The sequence below is a fragment of the Miscanthus floridulus genome, chromosome 19, assembly GCF_019320115.1.
Source record: "Miscanthus floridulus cultivar M001 chromosome 19, ASM1932011v1, whole genome shotgun sequence".
Taxonomy (NCBI): domain Eukaryota; kingdom Viridiplantae; phylum Streptophyta; class Magnoliopsida; order Poales; family Poaceae; genus Miscanthus; species Miscanthus floridulus.
The window spans coordinates 96558994-96583527 of NC_089598.1; the positions used below are offsets into that span (position 1 = coordinate 96558994).

Here is a 24534-nt window from a genome sequence, read left to right on the forward strand (position 1 = left end):
TACTATGGTGTGAGAAGATGTGCTCATTGTGTGGTGTTCCGTGCATGGGGCCTACCGTTTCTGGTTGGATACATCCATATGGTGCAGTAGCTAAATTTAGCCAATATAGTTCGACACGGCGCAACATGTGAGTTTGAGTCTAAAACATAGTTCTCGCCCACGTGCCGGTCAGGGGAGTTCGCCCACCTGGCCGTGCTCGAGCAGAGCTCCGACAGTCACACGAGGAAGACGGTGGTAAGCTGCAGCAGAGAGCCGCACGAGCCACGACCACCGCCACCCGCGCCCTGTATCTCGTGACGAACCACGCTGCGAGCAGCGGCACGGCCGCCCCGGTCGCGAATGACAGCGTGGAGGCCGCCGCTGCCTGGCCCGGGCTCGAGAGGAGGCCCGCGGCTGCGGCCCGGTCCGGTGGTGCTCCGTCATCTCTGTCTCCGTCACCCGCCACCGACTCCTCGTCCTCCTACTCGGCCGCGCACTTGAGCTCGGCCAACTCGACGTCCAGCTGCACGTGCACGGACACGTACTCGCGGATGGCCATGCTGCAGGCCCTGCGACGAGGCCCGCAAGCCCCACGAGGAGGACGCCGCAGCCGCCGCGCAGGTCGTCGGCGTTGGCGTCGCCCGGACGCGCGGCGCCCACGCCCAGCATGAGCGCCGCTGTGGAGACTAGACCGTCACTCGTGCCCAGCACCGCGGCGCGCAGCCACGGGACGTGACGCGCCGACGGTGGCGGAGGCTTGGTGGTGGCGGTGCCCGGGCCGAGGACGACGACGGTGAGTTTATTGGCGTCGTCGTTGGAAACGGCGGTGGCCATGGCCGGCCCCCGGGCCCGCCGGCTCCACCCCTGCCCCATGCCCACGCGTGGCTGGCTCCGCCCCTGCCCTGGCGCACGGTGGAGGATGAGAGGAAGACGACCGGCGGAGGAACAAAGAAGGGCACGGTGAAGAAGCGAGGTAAAGGCATTTGAGATTTTTTGCAGCGCATATTGACAGCATTAGATGAAAAAGTGGACGGAATAATTTGCAGCGCATATTGATAGCATTAGATGAAAAAGTAGACGGAATAATTTAGAAGACAAAAAAAAGTAAAATGTCATAGCGCGTTCGAATTTTTTAGTAGCCAGGATCATCTTTTATAATGGCACGAGTAAAAGGCTCGTTACTTTTCCTAGCCAGCTTATCCCTGCCCAAAGAGGCATGGAAATGGATGGTGGCCATGCGCTCCGGAACAGAATCGGAACTAGCTGGTTCGTGCCAAAATCTGGCACCAGGCGTCAGGCGACGCCTGTTTTCCATCTGCAAGCGAATACGATGGGTGCTCTCTCCTGCTCAAGCATAGCAGAAGGCAGAGTAGGAACAGAGTAATATAATACATATATATACTACACAGACAAACTGTCGCACGGAACCTAACCCCTCCACCAACGAAGTGAAATGCTACAATAAAATGGTGATAGATGTCAGTGCCTACCAAGTGAAGGCTAAGAAGTGAAGATTCTTTGCGTCTACCCTTAGCCTTAAATCAACTATGGACCTAGGGCTAACCAGTGTTCCCGGCATTAGTTCGATATATTGTCAGATTGAGTACTCAAGGACCACCACCAGCTCAATATCTTGACAATCCTCATTCCTGAATGCCATCTTTAATTTAGGTAGTGTTCACAAATGACAAAAGCGTGCTTCATTATGTGCAGACTACGTGGTCGTGAGAACAGTTCTATAAGCTGGTAATGACCTGCACAGAGTTTCAAGGAAATTAAGCACTTAGTACTTTCAGCAAACAACAGAAAAGGTAACAGCAGTTTGCTTGAGCTAAATTATCCAAGTCAATAAAAATGAACTTGGCAGATTACTAGTGACCAGGACGAAAAAATGTTTTACAGAGTCTAGAACCAAACCTGACATGACATTTTTGGATCTGATAGGTGAAATACCTTTCTGAATTACCAAACATAACACAGATCTAGTTCACTACGTAAATATTAAAACATCACTAACTCTAACTAAATGCTTTCTAGTTACTTTTCTTGTTCAATGTTTCGCATAAGAGTATAGCTAGCTCATATAATTCGGCAAGCTCATGCTTAACTTGTAAGTTCACGTCCCAAGTCATAATGTGTCCCTTTCCCGCCTCTACTCTATAAGACCATCTGGCTTTCTCAATCTAGTGCGGGGACATCCTACAGGAGGCAACATTTGGTTACTACAATCTTAATAGTTCCTGATAAAACAGGCAAAGATATCTAAATATTTGCCTTGGTCTACATTATAAACAGTTAACAGTGAGTGCATGCAGTTCATCATGCAGGTGCATGAGATGACCACAGGACTAGTTCTACAGGGCACTAAAACATAATAAGGTAAATAAAAAAACATAATTATGGTGTACGGAATTTATAGCATCAAAAAAGGCCCTGCTGTTCAAAACAATAAGAAAAGCAACTAAGTTTAAAACTTGACACACCTTATGCCTACAGCATGAAGCGGTCATTTTTTACATTCGGTGGATATGTTGCAGCCAATGACTTAACCAGTTGTGGAGGGCTTTATTCTATTTCGTTGCATGCTCCCCCTGCGAAGGAGAGGAGTTTCTATTGAAAATACCAGCAGTCTACCATTCTTGGTTCCTGCTAGGATGCACTCCTCAGGAGTCACAGCTAGGGAAGTAATTGTCTTCCCAGTTCCATCATACCTCCAAACAATACCAAGAGAATGCATTGAGCGTAAGACTATCTGTCCAAGCTCACCAGCACAAACAATGAAATCACCACAACAACTAAGTTCTATGCAATTGAGACGTCCAAGGGTTGCTGAAGAAGCAATATGTCGTCCATTGATGGAGTACATGTGCAAGGAGAGGTCATTCTCAGAATATAATACCACCCTCCCATGCTGTGATGCTACCAGTTTTGATAAACCAACACCAGAAGGATGCTGGATGGACCGAACATATCTCCCTTCACGCAGTGTATGAAAAATACAAGTCCCATCTTTTGAACCACTGATTACAATGTCAAGTTCAGTGCTAACAAATAAGCATGTTATGATGTCATCATGACCACATAAGATATGAACAGGCCTTTCCACTATAACATGTTCCTTTTCTGAAAGTTCAAAATTGGCACCCCTCATTTTCTTATCAATTGGTCTTCCTCGAAATGCATGCCAGATCATAACAGTTGTGTCATAACTACCAGTTGCAACCACGTTTCCGTCAGACGAAACTGCAGCATAAAAGTTTGTTTTGCCTTATTTATATCGACAAAAAAAAGGAGAAACACAGCAGATAATTTCATAGAATGATGAAGCAATGTGATATGGTGCCATTCACAGTTTTTTTTTTTCAAAATGCAGGAAACATAATGAAGACAGAAAAAAGGCAGCCTAGCTGAGCTGCCTTACTCAGAAAATATCTAATTAGATATCATCACCGAACTGAAAACATACAAATGGTCTGGCTGCATCATGTTATATGCAGTGGCCAACAGACTATATTCAGTATTAGAAGTTCTCTTATGTTACATGCCAAAACCACAATAAGGAGACATCAACTCACTACTGTCCTTTTCAAGGGGCTTAAGCCGGAAAAAGGGATCTGTATCTTTATTGGAATCTCTTTATTTGAATACAGTTATTTTTGCTTACAGCCAAAATCTAGTAGCTTAATTCAGGAAAGTTTAAAGAAAATGGATAAGCATAAACTCATTAAATGTCTTAAATACCTGCAACACAGCTAACAACATCCTTATGTTGCCTGATGCTCTGCATAATTCTTCCATCACTAAGAGAAATTATTTGGAAACTGTTCTCCCAATTTCCACATAAAATCAAATAATTATCACAACTATTTTGCATTGTTGCTAAGCATTGTCTTCCAAACTTAACGTTTTCGGCAAGGAAAGTGCCAATTTTACGAGGAGAGATAACATCTGAACCAATTTCAAATAAATGTTCCTACAAAAAAAAAGAGCAAATGTAATAAACACAAATTTACTGGGATACCAATGTCTTTAACATTTAGCCTTTAGTCAAGAAGAACCTGTGGTCCAGAATATGTGAAATTTCCACTTGACTGCAGCTGTGTTGTTAACCACAGCTTTACTGACAATATGAGTCCCTCATTCATCAATACAACAGTGTTCTCCAACAAACCAATGAATAGGATAGCACACATGTGGCTGACTGTACTACAAACACTTGAAGTTAATGTTATCGACTGTGGTGCAAAATACAGTGGATGAGCAATTGGGATGGGAGGTCCTCTTCTTGGATGTTTCATCCGGAAAATCTGGATTGGTGTCTGTCCAAAATTCGCTATCTGATCCTCAATAGCAGATTTATGTAACATGTCATCCATATTTTCCTAGATCAACTGCACCTTCATATGTCACGTAGTAAAATATGTTTGCTGCCTATCCAAAATATATGCATGAGTTAGGTAATATTCTACTAACAGTGTTTCAATGATGCTGGAAATAGCAACACAGTTGCACCTCAACAGCTGGCTGTCCACGCTGCTTGTAACCAAATATGAGGTCAATCCAGTTATGGAGATTAGAGCTCACATATTCACTTTCAAGGGCTTCTCTGTTGATGTGGATGAATTCTTCAGGCGAACCCTACAATTTTGTATGGGTTAATAATCATATAACACAAGTAAAATATTAGATGGGATACGAAATGTAACATGTATGCGAAACTCGGGCATGTAAAAGAATTTCGTAGAATGATGAAGCAATGTGATATGTTGTACCATTCACGATTTTTTTTTCCCAAAATGCAGGAAACATAATGTCATCACCTTCAAAATTGACAATGAATGCTATGAAGCTGGGCTAACATAACAGTATACAGAAGTTGTTCTTTGCAATGCTAAACTTATTAGGGTTGAATTTGCGAACTGAAGATGGTCAAAGTCAGAATATAAAGAAAACATTATGTGAAGTAAATTAGCCTGGGATGTCTTTCATGAGAAAATCTATTTTATATTGAGAAAGCTAGATATATCCTGTGTATTGAGAACAGTACAGTTTTTTACTAACAGTTACAAAGCTGAACTAACTGTCATTAGAAAAGCAGGACAAATAATTCATCCTCAAGGAATTATGACAAATATAACTACCTTCAAGAGGAACTATTACCTTTGCCCATGGAGGGAGAGCAACATCGCCTATAGGTTCCCCATCCTGCTTAACACCAAGATGATATGAATTTGAATTTTCAAGAAACTCGGGCATGTAAAAGAATTCTGGAATAAGCTCTTTGACATCACTTGTACTTGATAAGCTATTTATGTAAGCGCTCTCAATGCTCTGGAACAAACGGTCTGCATGGTCAAACTTGCCACCCTGCACAAGTGTCAGACAGGCATAAATGTAAATAATATGACAAGATCGCTTCTTTTGAACTGTGGTGAAATACGACAGGAGAAATTATGGCATAATGTAAAACAATATGACAAGATTGCTTCTTTAAAACTGTGGTGAAATACGACAAAAGAAATTATCGATTCACAAATTTGTGAATAATGTTTTGAAAATAAGAGGTATGTGTTCGAATTTTAAGCATGATAAATATTTCCATGATGAGCAAAGTGACAACCTGAAAGTTTAGATGCAGAGCTGTAAATGGCTCGAGCCTAAGCATGTAATGAAGAACGATTCCCATGCTAGAGTAGTGAGATCCGTAATAAAAACTGCAGGAAACAACCATCGTCGTTATTGCAAAAAGAGTAAACTCAAAAAAGGGAAAACACTAACAAATGAATTAAGGTTCAACCTTGGTATATCAGGGTCACAGAAACTAAGATATCTATCTTCAAAAACCTGCCCAATAATGCATTACTGACATGAAGTTATGATAAGGTGATGATAGCCTACAAATACAAATAAGTATGCAATAGTAACCTCACCTTGAAGCGGTTTTCATCCAACGCACCAACTGGTTTTGAAAGATCCCTAAAAGTCGATGACTTGTTGAAATCAAGCTTTTCTGAGGTGTAATCAGCCAATACCCATGGAAATATAGGATACTGAGTTAAGTCATTGTAAGATCTTCCAGCAAGGGTGTTTAAAATCACAAGATACTCAAAGTTACTGATTTCCCTCCTTTTCCATCTTTCCCTGGCATTCTCAGCCATTTCAAGTGCAACTCGCCTGTCGACGAATGAAATGATATTATTTTTGTCTTTGGTACTTCCTTTAGGGAACAAAGCTTCATTCCTAAGAGAAACTAACAGAGACCCAGCATTTTTAGTATCCTTTTGGGAGGAAAAGTTTAAAAATATAGGTGCACTTGAATCATCAAAGAAGATCTCCATTGCAGTATATTGCAGTAGGTAGCGTGTCCAATGAACTCCTTTTATCTGTAAGCATGTATGGAAGGAGATTAAGAGAGTGAGCAAGTGAGAGGAAAGACTAGGAGTCTAGGAGAGAGAGATACCTTGGTTATGTTCCACCTTCTGTGACGTTTGATCTTGTTAGACTGGTTTTGCATCAAAACACCATTGGTTTCAATCATACTGTCTCGGCATCCATCAAGTCTGTCCACACCTCCCAGCTCGTTCTTGCAGTCTGAATCTTTTTTGTCTTTAAACTTGCTGAAAACAGATGATCCTCCAGTTCCTTCGACCAAAAATTCAAAAGAAAAATGCATGACAGTTCGTGTGATATCCAATTGTCCTGCTAATTTTCGCTTTGGGTTTACAAGAACACAACGAACTGAACATAGCACCTGCAAAATGGGCAATGAACAGAAAGAAATCAACAATTGTTTTCTGCTTTCAGCTGAAATTTATACTAAAACTTTTTCTTTACCTTTGTATAATCATTATCTCCATTAGTAGATGATGGCTCTTTTTTATAATGTACAGCAGCATGATAATCAGAGGTATCTGCAGCATTATTCAGGTTTTGGCTCTCTAAAGGATTACTCTGGGAAGATTCACTCGCATCGTTAGTGTCTTCAAATGGTTCATAACTACTGTCCTCTGTGATTCCCCGCACTCCTTTAAGAAGGAATCGCTTCATTTTCTCAGGAATTTTGGCACTGATGTACGGTTGGTCAGCTGACGACGTTGTAATTTCATTCCTTGACTGTGAAGGTTGACATAAGCGTTACATCAAATTTGTAATTACGTTTGAGCTTGAACCGCCGCCGCCATCTATCCTCTGTCTTGTCAAGTTTCCAGTGAGTCACAACATCATTTGGAAAAGGGTTAGCAGACCATGGTCCTCTCTCATCCATCAGAGCACGGGAAATATGTATCCACTTATCCTGATACAGAAAGCAAATAGTTACTGCATGACAAATTTTCTCCTTAACAAGCATTTGCGTTGGTTGAATATAAGAAAGACTCAGTTACCGTGATAATTTGCTTGATCCTCACGAAAAGAAAGTTGAGAAGCTGTTTTTCTACTGTCATCTGCTGAAAGGGCAGCAGTGATAGTAAAATGTATCTCATCTTCAATGGCCTGCACTAGCTGTATCTCCGTTGCAGAACACTCGTTAAGCTTCAAGCGAAGTTCCTGCAGCTGCTTTAAGCGATCAGCCTGAACAGCCTTCATGTGCTTAACCTCATTAGCAGCCTGTAAACCAATAAAGCTGATCATCGGTTGGAGTGGGTGCGGGGTTGAACAAACAGCAGAATTGATCAAATGCACAAAACTTGAAACACACCCTCCTAAAGTGATGAACTTCTCATTTTGTACATGCCAACAAAACAATTCCAGACAAAGATAAAAAAAGGGCAAAGAAACAAACCGCGGCAAGAACACGATCCTTCTGTATAAAGCTAAGGATGAAGCCAGTCTCCTTGTTGTTGGTGGTGTCCACGGAGTCATCTCTTCCTAAGATATTAGTGACCAACATGGGCTTTCCATATATGATAGTTTCAAGAATCAAGTGCGAAAAAACATGGAAACGAGCGCCATCGTCAAGCTGCCCATACTGAGATCTTACAATTAATAAAGACCTGTATAAAAGAAAGTTTAAGGAGAATGTTTCATACACATTCAGAGGGAGCTCAGAGTATCAAACATACCATATCAAAAAGTGCAACTTATTTTTGCTTTGGTCATCATCTGAAATAAGAAGAATCGGAAGCAACGACATGAACTGTAGAACACACTTGGATGCATTCTCTAATCCAGCTTTGCAGAGGTACAGAATCACAAGGTGGAAGAAAATTCTTGGAATTATCTCTTCCCTTGACGTTGTATGTTTCTCAGCAAATCTGTTCATTTTTATACCTAATGCAGTACCAATACCTCCACCACCAGATACAACAGCAGCCATTTCTGCAGCAGGGACATTCATAGACTCCACCAGTCCACGTGCCCTTGGCCCCAAAGATGCAACCTCAACATTTGGATCCTTTGGTACAATTTTGCTTGGTCCTTTTCCATTCAAATTACGTATAATACTCCACACCTTGTCAAAGAAGTTCCACCAATCATCACTGATTTTATTTACATCAGAAAATCTGCAAGCAGTCCAAAGCAAACTGGGAATTAACACAGTAATTAACGGCAATGCCAGTGCCCAACTACTTCTAGTTTGCAAACTTCACAAAACTAAATTCAAATGGAAGGGTACAAAAATGGTGTATGTTCATATGACAATATTAGGTCACCTTAGATCCTGGAAAACAAATTTGCACTCACTGAACTTTAACACACTGGTTAAATTGTTAGCTTCATTTTGAGTGTCAATGTTGAATGTTCAACTACCAATACCATATGTGCTTAAGTTAATGCAGTACGTTTTAGTTGAAGGGCACTAAGATCATTTGCTCTACTTCCTTAATCCTTATGCACAAGTATAAAACGACCAGCATTTGGAATCAGAGGGAGCACTCCGTTATGAGGAAAAAAAAATGTACATCTTACAAATGATATAGTACCTAGGCTAGTGAATGCAAGGACACAATCATTAATTTGCCACCCTAGTGTTCCTTTTTTTCTCGAACAAGAAGGAGAGCTGCATATCTTTGTATTAATTTAGAGAGAGAAAAAACGAAAACCCACTTCGTCTCACTTTAGGAGAACAAAGGGACTGCAGCTGAGGATTTAGGAAAAAAAAAATACAATCACCAATAAATAAAAAGGACACAACCAGAGAAAGGCTACTTAAACTAACCCCTCAACCCGACATAGACCTAGGTCCTGGAATTTACGGGCTCCAGCAAATTCCCAAAGTTTCAGATCCTTCAAGAAGAGGCACCTTGCATTTTGGACTGATGGAAGAGCTCCCTCAAAGACGCACATGTTTCTTTGTCTCCATAAGGTCCAACCTCCTTGAATGACAGCGCTGTTGAAACCCTATCTTTGAGATGCATCAATCGGGCCTTGTTTGGATGCCCATGTATCCACCTCAATACATGGGTGTTGGAGTGGTTTGGTGTGGAATTTAACCAAACCACTCCAACCCACATGGATTGAGGTCGATACATGGGCATCCAAACAAGCCCTAGTGTTTCATGTTGCGAGTTGTGACTAATGGCCATGATTGTTGTTGGAAGGTCTCATCTGAAATCAGTTGGCACCACCTTTCATGGATTGTGATCAGAAAGACAACTGAAAGGGTACCTAGTACCCATGTATCATTTGTACTGCTATCCAAATGAACAAGGCGGTGACCTGAAGCTTTGTACCATAAAACACTGCAGCCGCTACTATTATCTGGCAAAAGATTCGTAAAAACTAGTAGACTACATAGTTCGTTGTGCAGTGGTGTTTTGACCAGAGAAAGCACATGCATCAGCTCCAGCACTAATGACCCTTAGGATCCATTTCAAATGTAGCTATTACAAAATGTTTGGACACATATTTAGAAATGGGGAATGCAGATTTGAACTAGTACCTTGTAAAGTGGACCATTGCTCTCGGTATTTAAAATATCATATACTGTTGACTTAATATCTTCTTTCCATATGTTATCATGTGAAGATTCCTCCGAAATACTGGGAGATAGAAACTGCAGAAGAAAGGAACAGATATTGCTTATGTATGGTCCTTTCGAGAGAAAAAAAGAAGATATAGCATCATGTATGTATTAACATGTATTTTTCTGTTCAATCAATACAAGTATGTTTAGAAGCATACCAATAGCCCAATTCCCATTTGACTGACAAGCAGCTCCTGTATAAGGTTCAAAAAATGTAAAACGTTATCACAGCAAGGCTGTAAAAGGAAAATATTATCTTCCACAGATTTCTGAAGCAGGCTCCCAGCAATATCATCAAGTATGTCCCTCAGCAAATCAGAACTTGATAGCTGTCCCTGCATGTTAATGAATCACAATATCATCATTAGTGCAAAACAACATACACCACCAAGCTTATCACATAAAGAAAAAAAGGGATGAAACAGCATCCAACCTGGTCAATTTTTAAGAGGAAAAAATTAGCAGTATTGTCAAGTTGATGCCAGCCACCTCTAACGAAGCGCAGGTAGTATGAAAGGACCAAAGAATACAAGTTCCTCACAAGACTTAGTTCATCTGTCTTCACATCGTCAGGCTCGCCTTTAGAAACTGATTTGTAGTCCTTGAATACATCAAGCTTTGTGGATGTTTCAAGCCAAGAGTTCCAACCTGTGCTCCTGATAAAAATTCCAGGATCAACACAGAACACACAATAAGTAACAAGTATAGACCAAATAAAATAGTACGTACCATTAATGCCTCAATGTTTGAAGAGTTTGAATCCAGCAAACCAAGAAGAAGATTTAAGATTCTTGTGCGTTCTGAGGAATCTTTACAAGAATGCATAAATCTAAAGATGCAGATCAAAATATGAGGAAGGGAAAAGGGTGGCAAGCTTAAAAGGTTGCAATTTCTATCCCTTGATGGATCAGATTGAGAATTTTCCTGGGGAACCTATACAGAGAAAACAGCAGATCACATATACGGTTAATACTGGTGAAACAGAAAAAAAAAAGAGAGAAAAAACAATATGACATAAAGTTAGTACAATAACCTGTTGTGCACTGGTTCCACTAAGAACACTGAAAAGTGCGGCACATAAGTTATCTGATAGTGGAAATTTGAATAGCCTTTCAGACATTGTATTCAAGAACAACTGAGGTGCAGCTGTTATTTCTTTTGTTAAGTTTACAGACATGGGTCTAGACTTCCTTAAGGGTAGGGTAAATAGTTTCGTTCCTTCCTTCTCAGAAGGAATTCCAGTCAAAAGTTTTCCAAGGAGCTGAAGCCCCAACAAACGGACTGGCTCAAATTCCCTGAAGAAAAAACTAGTGTCAGATATTTACCAAAAAGTAACTGCGTGCGTTAAATATATATTATGCATGGAGAAATTATGCATTTTCAAGTCTTTTTTTTTACTGACAACAATATGCAAAATCTAGAGGCACAATTCACATAAAAATAAAGGCAAACAGAAGGCCCTTGAAGAACAATTTACAAGAAACAAACAGATGAATCTCTCTTACAATACATAGCACATATAATATATGGGATCAGGATTCAGTGGTTTGATTAAGTATATAATGAATTAAATCTTCTCCCAATCTTCTTCCTCCCCCTTCTTTCCAAAGATCTATCTCCTATTTTTTTTCCTCGAACACGCAGGAGAGCTGTATACCATGATATTAACAATGGAATAAGAACCCTTACAAGAACAGACCCACACACAACCAAGAGAAAAGGAAAAACAGTAGCACCTTGACTAAAAAATAAAACAACCTAGAGCTAAGACTAGACCACAAAGTAACAACCTTCGGCTGCAAGGGCAAGAAGATTAGAAATTGCTCGAGCCCTGGCTAAACCCCAGAGATGTAGTTCCTCAAAGAGCATCATGACTGCAGCTATGTTAGGAACAGGACCATCAAACACACACCTATTGCGGTGTTTCCAAATCAACCAAGCACCCAAAATGATAACAGAATTGAGGCCTTTTCAAACTTGACTATCCACCAAACCTTCAACTCTAACCCACCAGTCATAAGAAGATTTTTCACCTGGCTGTGAATAGAGGAATTGAATCCTGACATTCCACAAGAAGATAAACCAAAACTGTCGCACAAACACACAGGATATGAGAAGGTGGTCGATAGACTTCACGGCTTGGTCTAAGAAGAGGCAGGCATGAATTTAAGTCCTCGGCATGCAAGTCGGTCAGGTGTCCAGCACCTACCGCAGGAGACCAGCCTATTCAACCAATGATCTAAGTTCATTACAACTTCAGGATTTTCCCTTTGCCTAAGAGGTTAGGATGAACACTAGTACACTCATTATATACTTTAGTCAAAGAGAATAACAACTTGAAATTAATGTGTTGCCTACTTGTCTTGCAGATTGTCAAGCAGCTCATAATTTACATTATCAAGCAACTTAGTTCCAAACAGCCGTAGTACTCGTAGAAATTAGCTCTAGGTTGAGAAAAGTAAGAATATATTACCTTTTAAGAAGATTAATGAAAATGCAACAACCACCAAGGTAATTTATATTCTCAACAAATGATGAAAAAACTGCACCCTGTGAAAGAGCACGGATGATCATGTCCAGTACATCGCTGATACATGCTATGTCTTGACTCCTCTCAAAAAAAGCAACAAGCGCTCTTATGTCATCTGGAGAAACTTTTAGCCTGTGAACCAACATGTCATATTAAGAATAGAAGATGCCTACGGAATGCTATGAAAACATATGAAAAATGTAATGTGATGTGTGGCAAAAACGATACTAAAAGATATCCAAACTCTATATAGATGGGATCAAACAAAAGGTTACTACCTATGGAATGGAAAAGGCTTGGTAGGAGGTGGAAGTGCTTACTTTAAGCTCATTTCTGCTAAACTCAGAAGGAGAAGACGAAGCTTGCGAATTTCAACTACCTTAGGTCTCTCTCCAATAACTCGTTTGGTAACTGGATCAAGCAAAGGCTTGGAAGCAACAACATGCCTAGAATCTGCCTTTTCCCAGTAATATCGGCACACAATATCAATAACCCAAGGAAGTCCACATAGAAGCGGTAAAAGCCTTCCATCTGTTTCAAAATATTTTATCACAAACAAATAGAGATCCCTTTGTACTTCATAGCTTGCATATACCCATATTTGAGGATTCAAATAAATTTGTGAGATAGCATCTTTGAGGAGAACTTTTGACATGCCTGAATATGCAGAAAAAAGTATAAGTAATGTACATCTTATTGTATGCATGCGAAACACAGAGGGAGAGGGGAAGAGAGATTACCACACTTCCTCAGAATGTCAAACATATACTTCAGTGCGGAAAGAGTTTTGGTTGTTAACAGCTGTGGGGTAGCTGATTGAAGCAAGAAGCCTAGAATAGATAACCCAGAAAGTAGATACATCTGTTGTTGATTTGATACATTTCCATCCAGAACAGTTGCGACTAGCTCAATGACCTCAGCCGCTAATTTATCATTGATAACAGATGTATGGCAACATTTCTCAATATCACTTGCAGCATCAAAAAATTGAGTGAAGAGTGGGAAAAATACAGAGACACCACCAACGCAGTAAATAATATCCTGAGGCAAGTGTCGTGAGCATAACTTTGTCCCCCTCATAATTGTTGCTTCAAATGTATTTCTGTCAGCACTATCGAGTGCTGATGACACACTGAACAAACTCCGACCTTCACTAGCCTAGGGACAAGGGGAAAATAGAAAAAAAAAATTAGTAAATCTGAAGATATTGGCTCTTGATGCAAGTGTAACAACTGAGGGCTCAAAAAAATTAAGACCCAGCCCCCAAAGAGGGCGGACTATGGACACATAAAGCAATTCACTTGGGTTCAGTGGCGAAGCTAGAGCAAATTAGAGGGGGCACACTTGCCTTGTAGGTGTGAAGATTTGAGCTGCAACCATGGTGAAAATTTGATCCTAGTATTGGTTTTTCATTTTTTTTTTGTGGGTGCATCTGCACCCACAAGCTACAACGTAGCTTCGCCACTGCTTGGGTTTATATGACACGTAAACCCACTTAAAAACTCATGAGTAGAACAAGCCCCATCACTAGAATTACAGAGATGGACCACCACTACTTGACCCAGAGTGTTAGAATTTATGAAATAAGTTATATATCATGTAAGTCAGTGGAAAGAATTTGAACCTGTGCATTGAAACCAAAAATTATCTTTGATGAAAGGCCGTCTCTAGCATCAAGAATTCCCCTGTAGCAATCATCACCATGGAAAGAGTACATGTAACTTGGTCCCAGAAAATATATGCCCTTTACTTGCTCTGAAGAAAGTGCATCAGAAAACACATAGACTGGGCCCATTTGACCTGTGAAGGCAAAAGTTTTTTCGAAACCAATTGAGATAGATTCGTCACCAACAGGCATCAATTCTGTGCCAATGGTGCAGTGAGTCATTGCTTCGTTGAATTTTGCATACCTTAAAATACGAAGGACAAATTTTCAGTATCACAAGCTACAAATAGTGTTAAATGAAAACTCAAAAAACATAAAGCATGCACAAAACACAGATAATTTGCAATGAAAAGCAACTTCACAAAATAAGAACCTCTCCTCGCCTTGAATTTTCCTAAATGGTTAAAGCAAGGAGATAGGATTATCTTAGTCAAGCTTGTCGTTGGTGATATGGTCTTGAACGTAATTAGTGCGTATGCCCCCCCAAGTAGGCCTCGACGAGAGTGCTAAGAGACAGTTCTAGGAAGACTTAGATGGCCTGGTTAGAGCTATACCTAGTAGTGAGAAGCTTTTTATAGGAGGAGATCTCAATGGGCATGTAGGTACTACAAGCGCAGGTTTCGAGGCAGTTCATGGAGGTTTTGGGTATGGTAGTAGGAATCAGGAGGGGGAGGAAGTTCTGGACTTCGCGGTAGCTTTTGACCTGATGATAGCCAACACTTTCTTTAGAAAGAGAGAATCTCATCTAGTGACCTTCAGTAGTGGACAACACTGTAGCCAGATTGACTTTGTCCTCGCAAGAAGAAAGGACAAACGAGCATGCTTGGATTGCAAGGTGATACCAGGGGAGTGTGTTGTTTCTCAACATAAGCTTTTGGTAGTAGATTTTCGTTTTCAGGTACGTGCCCGTAGGGATAAACAAGCTAAGATTGAAAGAACAAAGTGGTGGAAACAGAAAGGGGAGACGTCAGAGGTATTTAGCGAAAGGGTTATCAAAGAGGGCTCTTGGAAGGAAGAAGACGACATAAACAATATGTGGGACAAGATGGCAACCAACTTTCGGAAGGTAGCCTCAGAGGTGTGTGGAGTAACCAAAGGAAGGGGACGCGAGGCTAAAGATACTTGGTGGTGGAACGAGGAAGTCCAAAGGGCTATTAAGGAGAAGAAAGAATAATATAGACGCTTGTACCATGACAGAAGTGTGGACAACATAGAGAAGTACAAGGTGGCAAAGAAGACTGCAAAGTGAGCTGTAAGTGTGGCAAAGGGTAGAGCGTACGAGGATCTTTACCAACATTTGAGTACGAAGGAAGGAGAGAAGGACATTTATAGGATGGCTAGGGTTCGTGAGAGAAAGACACGGGACTTCAACCAAGTTAAGTGCATTAAGGATGAAAGGGAGCATCTCTTGGTAAAGGAGGATGAGATCCGACATCGATGGCAAGAGTATTTTGACAAATTGTTCAATGGTGAGAATATGGACAGAACCTTTCAGTTGGATGACTCTTTTGATGACACCAATAGGCGCTTTGTGCGGAGAATCCAAGAATCTGAGGTCAAAGAGGCGTTGAAAAGGATGAAAGGAGGTAAGGCGATGGGACCGGATGGTATCCCAATCGAGGTGTGGAGATGCCTCGGGGACATAGCTGTAGTATGGTTAACCAAGCTGTTCAACCATATTTTTCGATCGAACAAGATGCCTGATGAGTGGAGAAGTATATTGGTACCAATCTACAAGAATAAAGGAGATATTCAAAGTTGTACAAATTACCGGGGATTTAAGTTGATGAGCCATACTATGAAGCTATGGGAGAGAGTTATCGATCATCGCTTGAGAGCAATAACGCGGGTCTCTATGAACCAATTTGGTTTCATGCCCGGAAGGTCAACCATGGAAGCCATTTTCTTAATAAGACAAGTTATGGAGCGGTATAGGGAGAAGAAGAAGGATCTACACATGGTTTTTATTGACTTGGAGAAGGTTTATGATAAAATACCAAGGAATGTTATGTGGTGGGCTTTAGACAAACATAAAGTCCCAACGAAGTACGTCGGGCTCATTAAGGACATGTACAGCAATGTTGTGACTAGAGTTCGAACAAGTGATGGAGACACGGATGACTTCCCGATAAGGATAGGACTACATCAAGGGTCAACTTTGAGCCCTTATTTGTTTGCTTTAGTGATGGATGAGGTCACAAGGGACATACAAGGGGACATTCCTTGGTGTATGCTTTTCGCGGACGATGTAGTGCTAGTTGATGAAAGCCGGACATGAGTGAATTAGAAACTGAAGTTATGGCGGGAGACTTTAGAGTCTAAAGGTTTTAGACTTAGTAGAACTAAAACTGAGTATATGAGATGTGACTTCGGCACTACTACTCGGGAGGAGAAAGATGTTAGTTTGGAAGGTCAAGTAGTGCCTAGGAAGGATACCTTTCGATATTTAGGATCAATGCTACAGAGGGACGGGGATATTGATGAAGATGTTAGCCATAGAATCAAAGCAGGGTGGATGAAGTGGCGGCAAGCGTCTGGTGTCCTAAGTGACAAAAGGGTACCACAGAAGCTAAAAGGCAAGTTTTATAGGACGGCGATTAGACCTGCTATGTTGTATGGTGCAGAATGTTGGCCTACGAAAAGACGACATATTCAACAGCTAAGTGTCGCGGAAATGCGTATGTTGCGTTGGATTTGCGGTCATACAAGAAGGGATCGAGTTCGGAACGATGATATACGTGAGAGATTAGGGGTAGCGCCAATTGAAGAAAAGCTTGTCCAACACCGGTTGAGATGGTTTGGACATGTGCAACGGAGACCTCCAGATGCACCGGTGCGTAGTGGAATCCTAAGTCAGGATAGTAACGTGAAGAGAGGCAGAGGAAGACCGAAGTTGACTTGGGTAGAGGCAATAAAAGGAGACTTGAAAGGATGGAATATACCCAAAGACTTAGCCTTGGATAGGAGTGCTTGGAAGACAGCTATTCACGTGCCTGAACCTTGATTGCTTCTGTTGGGTTTCAACTCTAGCCTACCCCAACTTGTTTGGGACTTAAAGGCTTTGTTGTTGGTTGGTTAATTAAAGCAATTGACAAGATTCGAAGATCCTTCCTTTGGAAAGGCTGCAGGGAGGTTAGCGGAGGTCATTGCCTTGTTGCATGGGGCCAGGTCAAGAGGCCAATTGATTTAGGAGGTCTGGGAATACTTGATTTGGAATTACTTGGCTGGGGCTTTGAGAATGAGATGGTTATGGTTGAAGAAGACACAACCTGCCATCCATGGGCTGGTCTTGACATTCAGGTGTATCCTAATTCAGTGGCAATGTTCTCTAAAAGGGCGTATCCAGTGCAGAGAGCTCCCGCTCAATGGCAATGTTCTCTACTTCGGTTATTTCTATTGTGGGTGATGGATACAAGACACTCTTCTGGTGTGATAAATGAGTGTATGGGAAATCCTTGACAGACCTTGCGACATCCTTGTATAGGTATGTGCCTAAGAAAATTTTAAACCGAAGAACAGTTCGTACAGCATTGATGGATAACTCGTGGTTCAGATATTAGGGGTGGTCTGACAACAGAAGCTCTATTGGAATACCTGCAATTATGGGAGATCTTATTTCAGGTGGTCCTTACTCCTGGAGTGGAAGACCAGCATCTTTGGACATCATCTCCTTTCAGAGAATTCTCGACTAAATCAGCATATCTATTAGGAAAGGATCCATTAGGATCAATTGAAAGCTGGCCCTGGGCCAGGTTCGCGTCTGTTAGTCGCTGAATTCTTAATCTTGGTAGTAGCAGAATTCTTACTTTCATCGAGAGAGGATGACACTAGGAGTTGGGGCAATTTTCTGGTTTATTTCTTATACAAAATGTCATGCCAACCTGAGGGGTTGAGGATACATATTTATAGGCTGCTAGCCAGCCAACCATATGCCAAGATGCTAGATGCTAACATGCTGTCCTAAAACAGATGTTGTCCTAGATGCTAAGATGCTGTTCTAGATGCTAAAATGTTGTCCTAGCCAGTCAAGGATGCTGTCCTTGATGGACAGCAAGATCACCATGCAGCCACAAGGACCATATGCTGCAGCCCCACAAAGACCAGCCAACACAGAGACTTATCCCATCATTCTTCCCCTAAGTCTTGTGCGTCGTCTTGTGGGAAAGTTGAATCATCCCGGTCCTGGAGCAGAGCTCAAGGAACTTGATCCTCCCAAGAGGCTTGGTAAGCAGGTCCGCAAGCTGGTCCTTGGTGTTGATGTAGCTTGCCTTGATGCTCCCTTCCTCCAAACAGCCTCGGATGAAGTGGTACCTCACCCGGATGTGCTTACTCCATTCATGGAAAACGGGATTCTTTGCCAGGGCTAGAGCAGACTTGCTGTCCATCCTGAGCTCCACCGCTCTAGTGTCTCTGCCGAGGAGATCACCAAGCAGTCGAGCGAGCCAGAGCACCTGAGTCGAAGCGGTGGAGGCCGCTATGTACTCGGCCTCGCAGCTGGACAGGGCCACCACCTGCTGTTTGACCGACTGCCAACTAACGAGGCACTTGCCGAGGAGGAAGAGGATCCCGCTCGTGCTCTTGCTGTTGTCGATGTTGCCGGCGTGGTCGCTGTACCCGACGAAGTGTGCCTCCCCAGGGCACCTAGGGTAGTAGAGGCCGTGGTCAAGAGTCCCCACAACGTAGCGGATGATCCTCTTCACAGCCTGCTGGTGCTCCGTCGTTGGTCGCTGCATAAACCAACTAACGTAACCGACGGAGAATGCCAAGTCCGGCCGTGTGTGGGCGAGGTAGCGAAGGCTCCCCACAAAACGCCGGTACTGCGTAGCGCCCATCTCCTCCGTCGTGCTGTCGCGACTCAGCTTCAGCCTCTCCTCCATCGGAGTGAGAGCTAGGTTGCAGTCGGTGAGCCCGGTTAGCTCAACGACGCGCTTGGCGTAGGCGGTCTGTCGAAGCGTGATCCCGGAATCATCCTGGTGTACCTCGATTCCCAGGTAGAAGTAGAGAAGCCCCAGATCACTCATCTGGAAGATGGCCTTCATCTCTTCCTTGAATGACGCCACCTCCGCATCCTTGGTGCCGGTGATCACCAAGTCATCGACGTAGACACCCACCAGCAGAGCATTTCCTCCACTGCCCCGTCGGTAGATGGCCGCCTCGTGCGGGCTTTGCTCGAAGCCCATCCCCTTTAGCGTGGAATCCAACTTGGCATTCCATGCCCTCGGTGCCTACCGCAAGCTATAGAGGGCCTTGCACAGGCGGAGCACCTTGCCCTCCTTGCCGGGGATCGTAAATCCCGGCGGCTGGTGCACGTAGACCTCCTCCTTCAAGTCGTCGGTAAGGAACGCCGACTTGATGTCCATGTGATGAACACGCCAGCCCTTCTGGGCAGCTAACGCAAGGAGGAGTCGCACGGACTCTATCCGTGCCACGGGAACAAAGGCATCGTCGAAGTCGACCCCCTCCTGCTGCACGAAACCTCGTGCCACCAAGCGAGCCTTGTGCTTGACGATGGCGCCGGCTTCATCCCTCTTCAGCTTGTACACCCACTTAAGGGTGATCGCGCTGTGGCCCCGAGGATGGTCAGCAAGCTCCCAGGTGCGGTTCTTCTCAATCGCATCCATCTCCAACTGCATCGCGGCGCGCCATGCCGCGTGTCTCTCGGCCTCAGCAAACGACTGAGGCTCGCCGTCGTCACACGCAAGGTGCAACTGTGCCTCCAGGTCGTGAGGCACCAGTCCCGGCACCGGCTGGTCGCCGAGAAGGTTCTCCATCATACAGTACCGCAACGGCTCGCCATCGTGGTACGCGTCGATGCGCTCCTCGTCGTGAGAGCGAAGTAGCGAGCTCAACCGGGCTGTGCTCGACACGAGCTGGTGTTAGAGTAGACGTGCCCGGAGAGATGCCTGTCGGTGCTGGAGTGCGTGGCAGTGCCGGCTGTGGTGGAGCCGGCGAAGAACTCATCGCAGCCGAGGTCCTGGCTGGAGAGCGTGGTGCTGTCGGAGTAGCAGGCGCCGGGGTCGGTGGAGGCTCGGGGACTGGGGTAGACGCGCTCGTCGAAGAAGAGCTGCCTACTCCCCTAGCTCCCTCGAAGTGAACGTACTCGACAGTGAAGTCGTCGTACGTCGGAGCCGAGCCGTCGTCCACCGCCTTGTCCCACGCCCATCCTCACCCTTCGTTGAACACAACGTCGCGCGCCGTGCGCATACACTGTGTCTTTGGGTCGAGGATGCGGTAGGCCTTCGAGCCCTCCGCGTAGCCGATGAACACTCCCGGAGTGCTCCTGTCGTCGAGCTTGCTGATGTGGCCAAGCTCCTTGGCGAACGCGAGGTAGCCAAAGACCCGCAAGTGGGAGACCGCCGGCTTGTGCCCATGCCAAGCCTCGTACGGCGTCCTGCCGTCGAGCGCCTTGGTAGGCGAGCGGTTGAGGATGTAGACGGCCGACACCACCGCCTCTCCCCAGAAGACAGCCGGCATCCCCCTCTGCTTGAGAAGGGCCTGAGCCATCGCCACAACCGTCTGGTTACGCCGCTCGACGACGCCGTTCTGCTGCAGGCTGTACGGCGCGGAGTAGTGGCGCTGAATGCCCTTATCAGCGCAGTACGACGCGAATTTAGCCGCCGTGAATTCGCCGCCGTTGTCGGTGCGCAGCACGCGCAGCTTGCGGCCGCACTCCGCCTCCGCAGCAGCCTGCGCGCGCCTGATGGCGTCCGCAGCCTCTCCCTTGCTGCCGAGGACCATCACCCACATGTAGCGGGAGAGGTCGTCGACGAGCAGCAGGAAGTAGCGTCGTCCTCCCGGTGTGGCCAGTGTCACCGGGCCACACAAGTCCCCGTGCACAAGCTCGAGCCTCTCCTTGGCTCGAAAGCTCGCTCGCTGGGGAAAGGGGAGTCACCTCTGCTTCGTCAACACGCAGACGTCGCAGAGCTGCTCCACATGGTCGAGGCACGGCAGGCCTCGCACCATCTCCGTGGCATTGAGCCGCTTCAGGGCCTCAAAATGAAGGTGCCCGAAGCGCTCGTGCCACTGCCACGCCTCGTCATCCCGACGAGCAGCGAGACAGAGGGGTTGTGCCACCTGCACATTAAGGTCATAGAGTCGATTTGCGCTTCTGGTTACCTTGGCAAGAAGGTGACGACGGCGATCCCAAATCCTCATGACTATCCTCAACCACCACGCGCGAACCGTTCTCATCCAGCTGTCCCAAGCTGATGATAGAGTTCCTCAACGCGGGGATGTAGTAGACTCCGGTGAGCAGCCTGTGCTCACCAGACACGGCGGTGAAGGTGACTGAGCCGACGCCCTTGATCTCCACGCCAAAGGCATCCCCAAACTTGATGGAGCCTCGGACGCTGGAGTCAAGCTCGGTGAAGAACTCCCGTCGACCGGTCATGTGATGGGTGGCGCCGGTGTCGAGGCACCACCCACCAGTCTTGTCGTTGCCGGAGCCGTCGCCGAGGAGGGCGTGTGCTTTTGGCTCGTCAAGGTGGAGGAGAGCCGCTGCGGCCGGTGCCGCTGGAGGTAGCTCGATGCTTGCATGTGCCATGAACAGAGCCGGCTCCTCCTCCGCCTGTGCGACATGGGCCTGGCCGCGTCGTGGCTGTCGACAGTCCTTGGCCCAATGGCCAAGCTGGCCGCAGTTGCGGCAGGTGTCGTCTCGTGCCGGCTCGTGCTTGCCGGTGGCGCCGCCCTAGGCGCCTCCGCGGGCATCACCCTCGGCACGTCCTCGCGCCCCGGCCTGGGCGTCTCTGCGCGTCTTGCGCGGCTTGCCACGCTTGCGGCCGCCTGTCGCGGAAGAAGGCTCCCCCTTCTTCCGGTTACCTTGGCAGGCAACCCACTGCTCCCGAGTGAGAAGGAGCTTCCCGCCAGTGGTGATGGGCCCCGAGAGAGACTGTGGCTCATCGCTGTCGACGACCTTGAGGCGACCTATCGCCTCCTCGATCGACATCGTGGAGAGATCCAGCAGAGACTCGATCGAGCGAGCCATCTGCTTGTACTTCTCGGGGACGCAGCGGAAGAGCTTTTCGACAGCTCTCTCCTCGCCGTAGGTGTCATCGCCGAACTGCACCATCTTCTGCAACAGAGTGTTGAGACGGAGAGCAAAGCCATCAACATCCTCACCTGGCTTGAAGGTCAGGTTCTCCCACTCCTTGCGAAGTGCCTGCAGTGTGGACTTGCGGGCGCGGTCGCTGCCGATGCGTGCCGCAGCAATGGCGTCCCAAGCCTCCTTGGCAGTCCGCTTGTTGGTAAGCGAGAACTGCATCTCGGACGGGACTGCAGCGATAAGGGCATCCAGCGCCCGTCGATCCTGGTCGTAGTCGACGTCGCCGTACCGGACTGCCTCCCACATGTGCCGCACTAGAGCTTTACCCTCATCACCGCAGCCCACTCGACGTAGTTGGTCTTAGTGAGGGTAGGCCACCCACAGCCAGGGCCGACATCCCTGACAACAGCCTGGAGCCCGTGGTAACCACGGTACCGATCCGGGGAGAGAGAGCCACCCTGCCTGTGAAGGCCGCGCTCTCCATCGACCCGTCCGCCACCGTTGCCGTGCGTGCCACCTCTAGGAGCGCCGCCGGCGCGTCCGCGCCTGTCTGGGCTGCCGCCGCGCTCGTGGGCGTGCGCGGCTGCCCACTGCGCCGCCCGCGCTTGCGCTGCCTCCCTCCCCAGCAACTCGAGGTCCACATCGGCGTTGTCGTCAGTAGAAATGGAGCTGCTGATGCTGCCGCCCAGAACCTCGACCTCCGCTGCCGCCGCACGCGCTGCATCCGCCGCCGCCGCCGCTCGCGCTGCATCCGCCGCCGCCGCCGCTCTAGCTGCTGCCAGCTTCGCCGCTGCCAGCTTTGATGCCCTTGCCGCCGCCGCAGCGGTCTCTGCTGCCGCTCGCTCGCGTTCCTTTGCCGCGGCAAGTTCGGCCTCCTGCCGACGCCGCGTGCTCGAGGCGACTGAGCGCTGAGACTGTCCTACGGACATAACACGCTACGGGGGGTTGCTGCGTGGGGAGAGGGCTGCTTCAGACGAGCTGCGCAGAGGGAGAGGAGTGAGCAAGAGCGGCCGGAGCTGCTGCTGCTCCCAGCTAGGGCTGTTGCGAGGCTGGGAAAGGAAATGAGCAGGAGATGCCCAGGCTACAGGATAGTACGACTCTGATACCAGTTGTTAGTCGCTAAATTCTTACTCTCGGTAGTAGCAGAATTCTTACTCTCATCGAGAGAGGACGACACTAGGAGTTGGGGCAATTTCCTGGTTTATTTCTTACACAAAATGTCATGCCAACCTGAGGGGTTGGGGATACATATTTATAGGCTGCTAGCCAGCCAAGCATATGCCAAGATGCTAGATGCTAACATGCTGTCCTAAAATAGATGTTGTCCTAGATGCTAAGATGTTGTCCTAGATGCTAAGATGCTGTCCTAGCCAGTCAAAGATGCTGTCCTTGATGGGCAGCAAGACCACCATGCAGCCATAAGGACCATATGCTGCAGCCCCACAAAGACCAGCCAACACAGAGACTTATCCCATCAGTGTCCTCCATGTTCCCTCGGCGCACCAGTTCACGGATATCATGACCAAGGGTCTTCCTATACAGTTGTTCACCGACTTTCGGACCAGTCTGTGCGTCCGTGATCCTACCGCTACGACTGCTGGCGGGTATTAGGAAAGAATCCATTAGGATCAATTGTATAGGATAGCTATCCATGTATAGTATTAGACATGTATAGTTCTGTATACATTGTATTTGGACATGTATACAATGTATACAGGACTATACATGTCTAATAGTTTTCCTGGCTAATCGCTCATGTAATCTCATGCCCTAATGGGCTTATTTTGAGTCTTCTTAGACTCCTTTTCTTCTTAATATAATGATACGCAGCTCTCCTGCATGTTCAAGAAAAAAAAGAACCTGGTACTTTAGATGCTAGTATTCAGTATGTATCCGATGTGTAGCGATCTTGATTGGTGCCTTTTCTCATTTTTTTTAAATTATTTTTTATTAAATAAGTATTGATGTTGTTAAACTTCACTTGCACAAAAACAAATCAGCAAAACTTATTAAAAAATATTTTATGTAAATAGCTTTCATGATGAACTACCAACAAAATTTCCATGTGGCCAAACACTGTTAGGATTTTTAAGATGTGATTATGATAAAGTTTCTAACGAAAATTGTAGGATTTTGGTTCGTCAACAGTGGTGCAGCTGTGCTGTGCTGCACACTGCTAAATAAAAACTTTGATACATTAATTTGTCAAATAACATTTTGTGAAGTGGTTTGCCAGGACTACATAGACTATATCAGAGCCTACCTCACTTGGTTGAGAGTATGGATGTATGCCTAGACCACCTAAGGTTAAATCCTCGTCAAGGCAAATTTGGGTGTATATTTTCCACTTAAAA

At 45.7% G+C, this 24534-nt stretch overlaps 1 protein-coding gene across 1 annotated transcript in view; it reads right to left on the minus strand.

The window, feature by feature from the left end:
* Positions 1-752: 752 nt before the first annotated feature.
* The window catches only part of LOC136526815 (BEACH domain-containing protein B-like), a 36901-nt gene continuing 13119 nt past the window's right edge, over positions 753-24534 (minus strand). The window contains 26 exon segments of the mRNA XM_066519401.1: positions 753-1733; positions 2463-3222; positions 3721-3952; positions 4038-4361; positions 4363-4410; positions 4492-4617; positions 5140-5346; positions 5600-5693; positions 5777-5823; positions 5910-6362; positions 6440-6730; positions 6814-7113; positions 7115-7273; positions 7362-7373; positions 7375-7584; positions 7760-7970; positions 8040-8505; positions 9865-9973; positions 10102-10278; positions 10377-10591; positions 10654-10876; positions 10977-11238; positions 12417-12605; positions 12794-13130; positions 13214-13631; positions 14098-14383. Of these exon segments, the coding sequence (XP_066375498.1) occupies positions 2525-3222; positions 3721-3952; positions 4038-4361; positions 4363-4410; positions 4492-4617; positions 5140-5346; positions 5600-5693; positions 5777-5823; positions 5910-6362; positions 6440-6730; positions 6814-7113; positions 7115-7273; positions 7362-7373; positions 7375-7584; positions 7760-7970; positions 8040-8505; positions 9865-9973; positions 10102-10278; positions 10377-10591; positions 10654-10876; positions 10977-11238; positions 12417-12605; positions 12794-13130; positions 13214-13631; positions 14098-14383 (6094 nt within the window). The 3' untranslated portion in view covers positions 753-1733; positions 2463-2524.